Consider the following 13,562-nt stretch of genomic DNA (forward strand, 5'->3'; position numbering starts at 1 on the left):
GTGGGTTTCAAAATAAAATTATAAAAGAATAACTGTGTGTGTGTATATATATATATATATATATATAGAGAGAGAGAGAGAGAGAGAGAGAGAGGCGATGGAGGTGGGTGACGGTGAAGTGGTGGGGGCATTTGGGTTTAAAATAAAAAAGAATAAAGATATATACGTGTATGCATGAGTGTGTAGATATTTATATATATATATATATATATATATATAATAAAATAAAAAGAACATAATGAGATTAGCCATTTCATGAAATTTCCTTGCCAGTTATGCGGGAGAGAAAATAGAAGGGGGTCGTTGAGCATAAGTATTAAATTTTAGGAGAAGTTAAAGTAGTAGATTTTGTAAATATTTTATTTGTGTAAAATTTGTCCAAATCAGCGTAATTTACCTTTCAAATATAGGACTTCTTCTTTGTCTTTCGAGGAAGCTTCTAGGGATCTTCGGATGGAAGCTGCACCGCCATTACCTTGATTGATTGTACAAGTAAAAGAAAACCCCAATTGATTCGTTTTGAAGAGAAGGGAGGAGAAAATGCTCAATTGACATACAGATTTGTCATCCTTTCCATTTAAAAGCTATCTTCTTCATCCACTCCGAACTGCCCGTCTATATATATATATATATATAGCTATCTTATATAATGGATGAATGGTTGAAGAAGGCTGCTCAGGAGGGAAGCATCAAAAGTCTGTATGCATTGCTTCGAGAGGATCCAAGTATTTTCGAGCACAATATCGATGATAAATTGTTTGCTGATACTCCTTTACATGTGGCTGCATCAACAGGTGACCTTCGGTTTGCCGCAGAAGTGATGAGGTTGAAGCCATCATATGCCAGGGCGTTCAACCGAGACGGGCTTAGCCCCATCCACGTTGCTCTGCTGAATGGGCATGATGGCATCGTGGATTGGTTCGTCACCGTTGATAGCACCTTGGTCCGTCAAAGACGAGGGGATGATGACATGACGTGTTTGCATTATGCGATTGCTCAAGGAAATGAAAATCTTTTGAGATTGTTTCTGTTGGATTGCCCAAGCTCCATTCAAGATTCCACAGCTAAACAAGAAACTGTACTTCATGTTGCTTTAAAACACAACCACCTTAGGATTTTTGAGGCGTTGGTGGGATATTTACAGAAGATCCAATACGAAGACATCTTAAACAGGCCCGATGAGAATGGAGACACCGTCTTGCATATGGCGGCGCGCAACAATCAAACCGAGGCTAGAATTCTCTTTTGTTTTGATCATGTACACAACAAAATAATGATTTATGGGCCAACACCACATCGATCATCTTCAACTTGTTGCTCTCTTTCAGAAATTTTTTTTTTTTTTTTGAGGCTATGTTTCGGTAGCATGAATGGAATTGGACCATAGCCTTAATTGTAAGGTTTAATTGTTGCTAATAATTGATCCACTTTTTGTCTGTGCAGGCTGTGAAATTGTTGTTGAGCAAAAAATTGTTGAGCAACAATTATTATATGTTTGTTTCCTTTTAATGAATGAGTAACAACAACTAGACTTATTGTTAAGCTTTCCATGTATAACTATTGTAAGCCATCAATCCTTGTTTCATCATAATAACAATTATATATGCTGTATGTATAACAATCCATCTCTTCCTCTCTCTCCTCTCTCTCTCTATTGATCGTGTAGTGTGTGCGCCTTTATTGTCATCATCATCCTTAAATATTTCATAGTTAAGGAAGAGTTAACAACCTTAATTATTAAATATTTGCTTACAAGTTAGAATAACCAACCAGTTGGAGGTGACAAACTACTTTCATGACAACATTGAATAAGAGAGATTCATTCTATTCAAGAGAAGCTTAATTATAATTTATTATGACTGATCATGAGTCTAATACAGATCAATTATCGCGAGTAATATATATAACTTCCACCTTCAAAGGGGAGGTGAGGGTTTATGCCTCAAGTGTATGCCATACACCAATGCAGACCAATTTTCATGCCACATTCTTCCATATAAACAGTCGAACTATTGGATTGCTTCAACTGGTAAAGCATGAAATTTTGGTTCTTTCTCAACCAACATTCCATTTGTTTTAAACAAGAAACAAAATGCAAAAGATCGAAAGCATAAAGGCCTTCTGTGTGTGAAAATACATGGGATAACCAAGACCCTGCTCTGTGATCCATAATTACAAGTTAGACAGCTAAGGAATTTTAAATGGGTAAGCTCCCTTTGTGTTATGTTAAAATGCAAATCTCATGTTGGGAATACAGCCATAAGGGGATCTTTGTTGCTTAAATGTACTCCAGGAGTGCTATGGCTCCACAAACATAAACCTTGAGTGACCTAACAACTCCCAATTGTGCGATTTCAATACAACCATCCAGAATGTGGATTATCTCTGCAGTATACCCTCCTTTTCACCGCTAAACACCAGGACCGGCAAGCATCCAGAATGTGAATTAGCTCCACGGGTATACCCTCCTTTTCAAGGCCAAGAACCAGGCCCTGCAAAAATGAAGCAAGCAAAACTTGTGATAAAATTTAAAAGATTCGAATTTATTTTGTATGGTTAATTGGAGATAATTTCATTAATATACACCAGAAACTCCATAAAAGCCACCAAAAACAAAAAAAGACCACTAATTGAACATAAATATAGCAATTATGGCTAACCGTCTTTTTAGAAATGCTATCTGATCAAGAGGTATGCTGTTTGCCGTTTGCTCTAAACCCAAGATGGAGAAACCCTCTCGCTTCTTTTTCTCCAAGAAAATTTTCACAGAACTTACTGGGACTTCTATAATGGGAACCCACTTCTCTGCTGTCACACTGAAAACAGCAACGCTTGTTGATAAAATACTAAGCATTATAGCAAAATAAAGTTATTTCAAACATAAAAAGAACAAAAAATTTTTAATTTTTTTGGGTTAAATGGTAAGCTTTATAAAGAAAAAGAAGAATGTACGAAGCAAGAGCCCTGGAGCAAACAAGCAAACCAGTTCACAAGGCAAAACAAACACACAATTGGCCAAGGCCAAGCTCTACAAATACAGGAGCATGCTCAGAAAAACTATGAATACCCTCAATCCTATCTTTCAACTCCAGTACTGAAGCAAATGAGGTTGCACACCAAGTGTGATTTCCTGCAAAGACACATCCCTGCATAAAAAGCTGCAGCAAATCCTCCTCCTTACCCAAAAGTCTGAGCTCAGCACCTCGTTTCAGCTTCAATGGTGAAAGTTTAGCTCGGACACAACACTTGATAAGGCAAATGATGTGTTGTGGTGTTGCAGCTCTATTCCTAAATGCCCTGGCATTCCCTTCAAGCCAAATGAAGTAGACTGCAGCATTGAAAAGCAACTTGTGAATATTGAACTGTCTTGGTCTCCATGTACTAGAGCACCAAGAAATTAACTCTCCCAACTTCTTGGTTCCACATAGAATCCTGCAACATGTTGAATGAACCCCCAAATATGTGCACTAAAACTGCAATTGAAGAAGAGATGGTCCAATGACTCTGCATCAGAGAGGCAAAGATAACAGGCATTGGTGTAGTGCTTCTTCCTCATTGGCTTAGAATCCAAAGTAAAAAGAACAGAATTCATGAAGGAGAAATCCTTTTAACACATTGTTATGGACTTATTGTAACAAAAATCAGCCTTATTCCTTCCATTCAATTGAAGGAGAAATCCTTTTAGTAACCATGAAAGAGTGTTCCAAACCTCAAAAGCCAGGATTACAAACATGCTGTCAGCCAACCATGACCCAGCAATTCTTCTAATATCATATTCAGATTTCATGCAAGCAAACATGACTCCGACGTAAAACACAATCGCTATGCAACAAAGTGCCCATGGAAGTAGTAAACATGTAAAGTCATAGAACAAATGGCAGAGAGCTTTATCAAAACCTAATGATCGAGTTGAAACTGCTTGTCATGTAGTATATTTGCCATCCGCAATGGCTAAACCAGCTGCTTTAAAAACCTGCTCCCTTAGGTTTGATTTTGGAACTTCCATTGGTGCTTCCTTTCTTTGACTTTAAATTTGAATATGTATCATTAACAAAAATAATATAAATAAGACCAAAGAAGACCTAAAACTTAAGAGCTGGAGATGTTTAAAATAGACTTGGAATATTATGATATTATTAGCAAAACATGATTTGTGAGGACAATTTTTTAACGATAAAAAGTTTGGATGGAGAAGCATGACAATGCAAGTTTCACTGGGAGAGCAGTTACTAGTTTCTAGTCTTTCCTCTGAACACCCTGTATAAAGCAGGACCAGTACTAAGTAATACTCTACTTCTTTTACATTTGGAAGTCTTAAAACAATGGATTTTTCTTTTCTTTTTTTTCTGTCATCTTTTCTAACGAGCAAGGATTAAATTGGTGGTGATGAGGATGGCATTGAAATACTATTTCTGGCAAGGCTAATTTTCTTTCTGATGCTTCATGACTTGCTTCGACATGTACTGTTTGGCTAATCATTTTCAGAGGTTAGGAGGAGGAAATGGTTGGACAATAACCAAGGGTCATACAACAACAATGACCCTGTAGTTTTTGATGACTCAAGTATTTCTTGGTGGCCTGGCGTGGATGAAGAAGTTCCATCTTCCTGAAGCTGAACTAAATGGTTTTCCATTTACTGAAAAAAATAAAAAAGACTAAAAATACACACAAAAAGAATAACAAAAAAGGGCAAAAAAAAAAAAAAAAATAGTACCATTTTTGTTTTTAAAACAGAAGGTTGTATTACTTTGTTTTTTCTCAACGGCCATAAATTATTTGTTTCATTTCGTATATTTTTTTTTAACAGTTATATTATGTTTGTCTTTTTCTTAACGGCTATATTCTCAATGGCTATATTATGTTTATCTTATTCTAATGGCTATATTATATTTGTCTTTTTTCTAACGGTTATATTTCCAACGGCTATATTCTGTTTGTTTTTCCTTTAACAACTATATTCTCAATGACTATATAAACCACTCATTCTCTCATTTTTTTCAATTATAAAGTCCACTTCTTTACATTTTCAAATTCATTTTCTCTTCTTTGAGTCTTTATCTTTATTATAGAAAAAAATGGCTACATCATCACAATCTATTCCAGTGTCCGGGTCAATTTCTCCATTGAGTTCTTTTTCATCTTTTGCCGGGGAAGATTTTTTTGAAGAACGTCAAAAAAGGATGAATGCGATGATGCAACTGTTATCACCTGAGAAGATAAAGGCATTCTTTCAATGTCGTAAGAGAAAATATATTAAACGTGATTGAGAGAAGTTAGCCAGCGGCTATTCCAAGATTATTTTGTTGTAATTCCCATTTTTTACCTAAGATGTTTTGTAGATGATTTCGGATGCGACGAGAGTCTGTTTGTTTGCATTTTAAACAGTGTTATAGCAAATAACGAATGGTTCATCCAGAAGACTAATACCCTTGGTCCTATTGGTGTTTTACTCCTACAAAAAAGATGACAGCTACAATACGTATACTCGCATATGGAATTTCGGCGGATCTTTGTAACGAGTACATAAAAAATTTAGAAACCACTGCGGTTGATAGCTTGAAGCGCTTTTGTGATGCTGTAATTACAGTGTATGCAGGACAGTACCAACGCACACCGAATGAAGAGGCCATTGCACGTCTGGCTCGAGAAGGGGAGGAAAAAGGCTTCCCAGATTGCATTATACAGTTGCTATGGAAAATGGTCATCTCTTGAAAGTGTTTCTATTGGCTTCCCCTAATTTTATTGAGGATTTAACAACCAGACAAGAAACTACAATTCATATTGCTCTAAAATTCCACAAGCTTAGAATTTTTGAAGTGTTGGTCAGATGGGTAAAAGGTGTCAATAAGGAAGACATCTTAAATTGGCCAGACAAGGATGGCAACACCGTCTTGCATATGGCCACATCCAAAAATCAAACTCAGGCTAGTCTCTCATCCAATATAAATAAATTAATAAAACCCAAACCTTTTTGTTTTGTTTTCATATATATTGACAGCATCTGTTGTTAATGAACCAACATTATCATCTTAATTCTCATTAAGAATGGTGGCACTTTAGAAATCAATCTTAATTTCTAGTTATATATGAATTGAAGGTTTAATATTAACTATCTAATTAATGCCTTTATTACTCTTGTGCAGGCTGTGAAATTGTTGTTAAGCAAAAATTTGATTATGAAGATGAAGGTAAATGCCAAAAACAACATGGGCATAACAGCTTTGGATATCTTTCAACTTTCAATTGAATTGGACAATAGAGAGATTGAGGAAATGTTATTCGGAGCTAAAACATTGAGAGGTATATCTATTAACCATGATCCACTTGAAGAAATAGATGAGATCAACAAAGAGATGTCAGTGCAGGAAATAAAAGAAAAGTACCTTAGTGGTGACATGTCTCAGGCAATTTTGACGGTGGTTGTACTGATTACAACAACCACGTTTTTGTAAGATATATTTTTATAAATTGGTATATTTCGATCACAAAACAAGTCCTAGTCGAGTTGTAATTACAATTACCATATCAGGCTTGACATCGACTGTAGAATTGAAAGTTCGTTCAAGAAGAGAAAATAACTGTTGATCATCAAAAGGAAAGAACAACACATTAGGACATCGTTTCCCACTTAAGACACAATGATATACATGGTATATTAATAGAGTTCCAAAAATATAGAAAATCCATATTCAGGGTGGATTCTGTCAAGTGGGAACCGGTTCCAAATTTGGGAACCGGTTCCAGAAGCCATACTTCAAAGAATAACTCACTGTCCTTTGGGAACTGGTACCAAATATGGGAGCCGGTTCCACAGGTCCTGATTGTATCAGGTTTTCCAGTTTCCTTGTTCTGCTGGATCCCTTTTTGATCCAACTTTCCTTCTAAGTCTTATGCATGAATTTTCCTTTATTTTATGAAAGAACATGACTTTGCAAACCTCTATATAAACCATGTTATATACAAGGTTTTTTTTACGGCTTTAAATCATTATTCATATATTACACCAAGCCTTAGGAAGTTTATCCCTCTCAGAAAATCAAAGTTGATTTTTTTGTTGCCTTCCTAGAACATACACATATTCACCTAGTTAGGTTAGAGTTGTGGAGTTCGAATCCTAATCGTGATCATACAGTCGTATTAACATCAATCAGACGAAGCAGATTTTCTTCTACATTATTTAGACGATTAAAGAACAGAAGTAAGCACGGTCACACTTTGAAAGGGTTGGAGCATTCGTGGAGTGCTGTCTGATCTACCTGCTACTCTTCTATAAATATCAAATGTAAGCCTAAGGTCAAGTTGCTGTTAGACGGGGAGTCACAAAGCCGGATGATTGTCAGCGGTTGGTGTGGTATAGAATGATAGGGTGTGAGCTAGAGTCAAAGTTTGGTATACTTTGTTTCAAGCATAGTGGATTGGTTTACTTTAGACTGCACAAGTCCACGAGGTTTTTCTAATAACAATTGACGTATTTTATCAACTGGGGTTTCCTCGCTAAAATTCTGGTGTCATCTCAAACTCTATATTTTGCCTTATTTTATTTGCATGTGATTAATTGTTTAATTACTAAAATAAGTAAAGGTAGTTACGACACAAATATGTTTTACAAAACTTAAAACTTTCCTAAATACATTCCGCGCTGCGTACGACTCACAAATTGGTATCAGAACCTTTCTTTAAACATTGAGTTGATCCTTATTGGAAAGTTTTGTTTTGTTTTCAAAAATTATTTTTTAAATCATGTCTTATGCGTTGAAAGAGGGCGGTCCTAAACAACGTGGTCTTTTATTTGAATGAGATAATTACAACTTTTGAAAATCAAAGATGAGAGCCTATTTGCAAAATTCTGGTGGTAAAACTTAGGTAATCGTTGAATATGGCTATACACCTCCTACAGTAGATATAACTGTGGATGGCAAAATAGTCAAAGAATTAAGACACTTTTGCTTTTACTGCTATTGAAACTGAGCAAAATGATGCTAATGGTAAAGCCTTATATTCAATTATTAATTCTGTTGTTCCATCTGAATATGCTAGAATTTTTTATTATAAAACTGCTAAAGAAGCTTGGGATATTTTGTAGGTTACTCATGAAAGAACTTCAAAAGTGAAGTTGTCTTAAATTTAATTGCATTCTCATAAATTTGGTAACATCGTGATGAAAGAAGATGAATTCTTTTTTTAATTTTTATTCTAGTCTTCTTCAAATAATTTATGAACTGTGTCACTTAGGAAAAAAAATTAGTGATAAAAAAATCTGTGAGAAAATCTTAAGGTCTTTACCTAAAAGATTCCAGATTAGGGTTGAAACCATCTCTGAACATTGTGATTTGACTACCTGTCAAGTTGATGAGATGGTAAGTTCATTAAAAATTTTGAGATGCAGAATTTTGATTTAAGTCAGAAGGAGAAACATCTTGCTTTAAAATCTACACAGGTTAAAAATTATGTGAATGATAACTCTGATGATGATATTACATTCTTGTCAAGGCAATTCAGTCAGATTTTGCAAAAGCAACGGAGGAGAAAGAATAGCAACATGGCTAATCCATAAAATTTTGACAAGACGTCAAAATTTAGGTTTAATGAAAAGAAAGTAAAAGACTCAAAAGAAACTGATTTTACTTGCTAGAATTGTAGAAGCAAAGGTCACGCATCCAATGTTTGTCCTAGTCCCAGTAAAAAACAAAAGGATAGGAATAAAGAAAAAGCAATGAAAGTTTCTATGGCTGAAAATTCTACTTTTTGTGATAGTGATTCTTCTCAGGATAATACTAATGATTTTTCTTATGTTGTTTTTCTTGATCGAGGTCCTCATGTCGTTCATTTATCTGATTATGACAGTTCAGATAATGAAGACAATGAAATTCATAATGAATAGGTTAAAGAGGCTGAAAAGGACGATAAAAGACTAAAGAAGATGGTCAAAGAAACCATTGAAGCCAAACATGCAATCAATAAGCTAGCAAAGGAGCTTATCCAAGTAAAAGGAGAGAATAAAGAGCTAAAGAAACAAATTGATGAAGGAAAAATGAAAGCTTTTGAAAGCGATTCTATCATCACTGAGCTTAAGAAGAAGATCATCATTCTTGAGGATAAGGTAAGTGTTGCTAACTCATTGAAGGAATGTCTTATTTTGAAAAATGATTATATTGAAATTGAATTGAAATCTGAAAAAGATAAACTGAAAGGGTTCAATATGAGTCAAAACAGTTTGAATAAGATAATCAACATGGATAAGGATGTGAATGATAAAACAGGGTTAGGATTTGTTAAAGGTTCTTCTGGTAATCAAGGTAAAACAACTTTTGTTAAACCTGCTATTATGCCTAAACCATGTTTGTATGATGCATCACATTCTGATATATCTTATGTGCCTAAATTGTTGCATTGCACTTTTTGTGGAAAGAATGGACATAAGTATAACCCATGCCTTCGTAGGAAAAAGAAAGACTTGTCTAAGAATCATTTTCAAAATTCTTATGCTAAGAAAAATGTGCGTTCTAGGAAGAGAAAGAATGTGTCACCTAAGATTTCTAAAGCTAAAAATTTGCCTAGGAAAGAGGTAGAGAAAGAAAAAGAATTTTAGGAAATGAGAGTGAGAACTATCTGGATCAAAAAATCTGATTTGATCAATTATGTGCCTGTTGAGTCTTTGGAACAAGTTTCCAGAAGGACTTCACCTTCAAACTGAGTCCTATGAAATTCATTGATCATGGCTTGTGTTTAATAGTAAAATTGAGTTGTCATTGGATCACTTGTTAGGGTTTGGTTAGGGTTTCTGATCATAGTCTTCATGAGATATTTGAGAAAAAAATTTCATTAAATTTATGATCTATCTTTGAATATAAATGTGGACACTTGATTTTTTTTTTTTTTATTAAAAATAGATTCTTGGTTTGTAATCTATACAATGAAAGTTGATTTGCATTGTTTAAGGGATTTTTAGGTTTGAATATCTTAAGTTCATAACATTTTGTGCATTAGTCCAAATCTGAAAATTTTGATTGAAAATGTTTGAATTATTGACTAGGGTATATTGATCATAAAAGTTATAAAGGTTATTGTCTGAATAAAATAGGAGCTTGAAAAAAAATTCAATAAATTTCAGCTTGAAAAAGAAAAAAAAAATGCTAAATCATTTGTTTAGGAAAATGCTACCTATTAAGATGTGTTCGAAAGCTCCCATTAAACTTTGAAGAAGAGCTAACTTAGTAAAAAAGACGGGTGGAGATAAGTTGAATTGGGGAATTGCTGTCTGCTCTTTAGAGTGAAAGTCACTTAACTTAGCAAAATTGTTCAAAGATAATTTTATCTTGATGTTTTTCGATCAATATAGTTTGGACAATGATTTATTGATGATTGATTGAAAATTGATGAGATGGATTGCACACACACACTTGAACTTGCTAAATTAATTTCTAAATGTTTCATTAAAATTTGCAAGTTCATGTTGTGATTATTTCTTAAGAATTGAACTTGATTGACTCTTTAGTGGTGTCAAAAATTTGTGCTCATAGATATCTCTACCAATTTTCTGGAAATTTGAATCAGGTGTGGATTTGAAAGACTTTTGGATGACTAATCAATGATTAGTTCTTATTTTTGTTTTGTTCTAACAATAAAAAAATTAAAAAAAATTAAAAAATTATAAAAATTCAAAAAGATTTTTGTTTTTATTTTATTTTATTTTTTTATGTTGGTTTAATCATGAGTAAATCATAAGGTCCAAGGGAAAATTTTCTGGAAAAAAAATTCAAGTTTAGGAAGTCTACCGTTATGTTCCTACCGGTTCTGAAATCCCCTACCGGTTCAAGGTTTATAAGGCTTGAAGGTCAAATCTCTGGAGCTCGGTTACTGGTACCACATTTTGGTACCGGTTCCAAAGTGGTCCTCGCTTTGGGTTGGCTTACTGCCCAGTGGGAACTGATTCCCAGTTTGGCTACCGGTTCCTGGTAGCGAGTTTTGACATATATAAAACCTATTTTGGCATTGTTGGGTTTGTTGCATACATCCACTTTTTCTTTCTATATATGCTCTATCTTTCTCCGTCACTTCATACATATATATCTTCATATATTAGATTCATCTTGCATCATTCTCATTCTAATACATTGAATACTTGGATTGCAAATTGGATTGAAGATTAAAACTTGAAATTAAAAGTTGAAAAGAGGAGTTTGGGATTGATATCTTTACTAGTGGATTGGTTAAGTTGGGTTGAAGCTCTTTCTTGATTGAAGCTTAAAGACTTTGGGTTTAATCTTGGAATCATATTTGCTTGTTGTTTGTTAATTGATTGGGGGGTTTTTGAAGAATCAAAACTTGTTTGCCCAAGAATAAGTTGGAAAGTGCACTCTAAGTGTTTGTGAAAATTCCTGAGTGAGCTTCGGAGCGTTAAACCAAATTTTTTTGAACATAAAATGCCTCCCAAATTAGCTCGGAAGGACACAGGTAAAGGTATTGCATCATCGCCACCTCCCAAAAGAGCCCGAACAAGTATAACTATTTGAGAACCACAAAAGGGTTCAACCGCTCCAAGGGATGCTTCTATGCACTCTAGCTCGCCTACTACTAAGATACCACCTGGGTATCCATTAGTATCTGACATTGGGAAGATTCAGTTTGCTCGAGAACACTTCTACAATAAGCATGCTTGGGAGAAAAGTATACATGAAAGTGTATACAACAAGCATACATGAAAGTGTATAAGGACGGTCCAATTGAGTCAGAAAGAAATGTGAACTTGAAGAAGCTTCGAGACAGTCCGGGGAAGAAACTAGTGGACTATATTGAGAAACACAAGTAGTTGTTCTTTACCACGATGGCGAGTTCGTACAGTCCAGATCTAGTTCACTACTTCTACTCAAATATCTGTAAGGTGCATGATCGGGATATTTTGAGGTTTCCTTATTTGGTAAGGACTATGTTGTCCATACTGATGTGATCGGGACAGTTTTTAGCATTCCCAAGAATTTTTCAAGCACTGGCTATCGTTTTCCATTAGTACATTCCAAGGAAGATGTTTGTAATTAGCTGTATGTTCCAGACTCACCGAGATTTCTCGACTACATTCTAAATCACTATCTTATAGATGAAGCAGCGATTCTGAATTTATTTGCTATCTCAAATCTGGATTACTTCGAGAAGAAAGATGTGATCTTTTCAGATCTTGCCGAGGTACTATATGTTTTATCCATTGATGCTAAGATACATCTTGAAGCTTCTATTTATGGTATGATGATAGCTCATTACAAAAACAATTCCAAGAAGAAATCATCTCCATTCCCGATGATCATTATGAGTTTATATAGGCACTTTAAGATTATTCTACCACCCCATGCTCATCATATTGCAATCATGTCCAAGATAAATGTGAGGGCTTTTAACAAGTCCAAAACAGCACGAGCTTCCTAACGGCAAGCTAGCAGGGGTCCGGTGGCTTCTACATCATCACTTCCACAGGTTACTAAGCTCTTTCTAATTAAGCGAGCTTTTAACACTTTAGATGCCAATCTTCTTTACTCATTGATTCTTCAGAATTAGAAGGCGTTAATGGATGTAGTTCTGGATCTTCAAAAAGATGTTCGTTTGCTTAAAGAGCAGATGACAAGGAGTACATCTGAGGACGTCCAGATCTTTCACTTGCTGCTGAAAATGATAGAGATGAGGAGGATGAGACAGAAGAAGATGATGAGGGTGGCAGTGGGAGTGACACTGATGGTGGTGATGTGGACATTCCAACATCTACAGTTCCGTTTTCTGGAGATGAACCTGATGCTTGACTCTATGTTCATCTCATGCATGCATCACTTTTTGCTCAGCTTATATATTGTCATGACTTGATATTTTTAGATATTATATTTTGCTTCTAGCATGTATTAAACTAATTTACTCTGTTTTAATCTTATTTCTCTTTGATCTTACTTTGCCAAATTTGTTCCAAAAAGGGGTAGAATAAGGTTACCTTAAGGGGGAGAAAATCTACAATTTTTGGATAATTAATTCAGGGGGGAGTTTTTAATTGGTTTATTAAGCTTTCACTGGTAGTTTTGCTTGATCCATGTGCAGGATTTCAGGTAAAATTTTGTCCAAAAGCAGTAGAGAACAGAGATAGACAAATTCCGTGTTTCCTTAGAACAATTGTAATTTATTTTTCTGCATTAGGTAGATTATATATTGTTTTTCGGGTTTTGTCCTGAAATTGCCAAAGGGGGAGCTCGTAAGATATGTTTTTATAAATTGGTATATTTCGGTAACAAAACAAGTCCTTGTCGAGTTGTAATTACAGTTACCATATCAGGCTTAACATCGACTGCAGAATTGGAAGTTCGTTTAAGAACAGGAAAGAGCTGTTGATCATTAGAAGGAAAGAATGACACATTATGATATCGTTTCCCACTTAAGACACAATGATATACATGGTATATTAATAGAGTTCCAAAAATACAGAAAATTCACATTCAGGGTGGATTCTGTCAAGTGGGAACCGGTTCCAAATTTGGGAACCAGTTCCAGAAGCCATACTTCAAAGAATAACTCACTGTCTTTTGGGAACCGAT

At 34.9% G+C, this 13,562-nt stretch overlaps 1 protein-coding gene across 1 annotated transcript; it reads left to right on the plus strand.

The window, feature by feature from the left end:
- Positions 1-233: 233 nt before the first annotated feature.
- Positions 234-1,542, plus strand: LOC132304133 (ankyrin repeat-containing protein BDA1-like). Its single transcript, XM_059801687.1, has 2 exons — positions 234-1,231; positions 1,444-1,542. The coding sequence occupies exons 1-2, from the start codon at positions 650-652 to the stop codon at positions 1,507-1,509; spliced, it is 648 nt and encodes a 215-aa protein (XP_059657670.1). The 5' UTR covers positions 234-649; the 3' UTR covers positions 1,510-1,542.
- The last annotated feature ends 12,020 nt before the right edge of the window (positions 1,543-13,562 follow it).

Source organism: Cornus florida, unplaced genomic scaffold (assembly GCF_030987335.1).
Source record: "Cornus florida cultivar Cherokee Brave unplaced genomic scaffold, ASM3098733v1 CherokeeBrave_3.0.0_Hap2_Chr04, whole genome shotgun sequence".
Classification (NCBI taxonomy): domain Eukaryota; kingdom Viridiplantae; phylum Streptophyta; class Magnoliopsida; order Cornales; family Cornaceae; genus Cornus; species Cornus florida.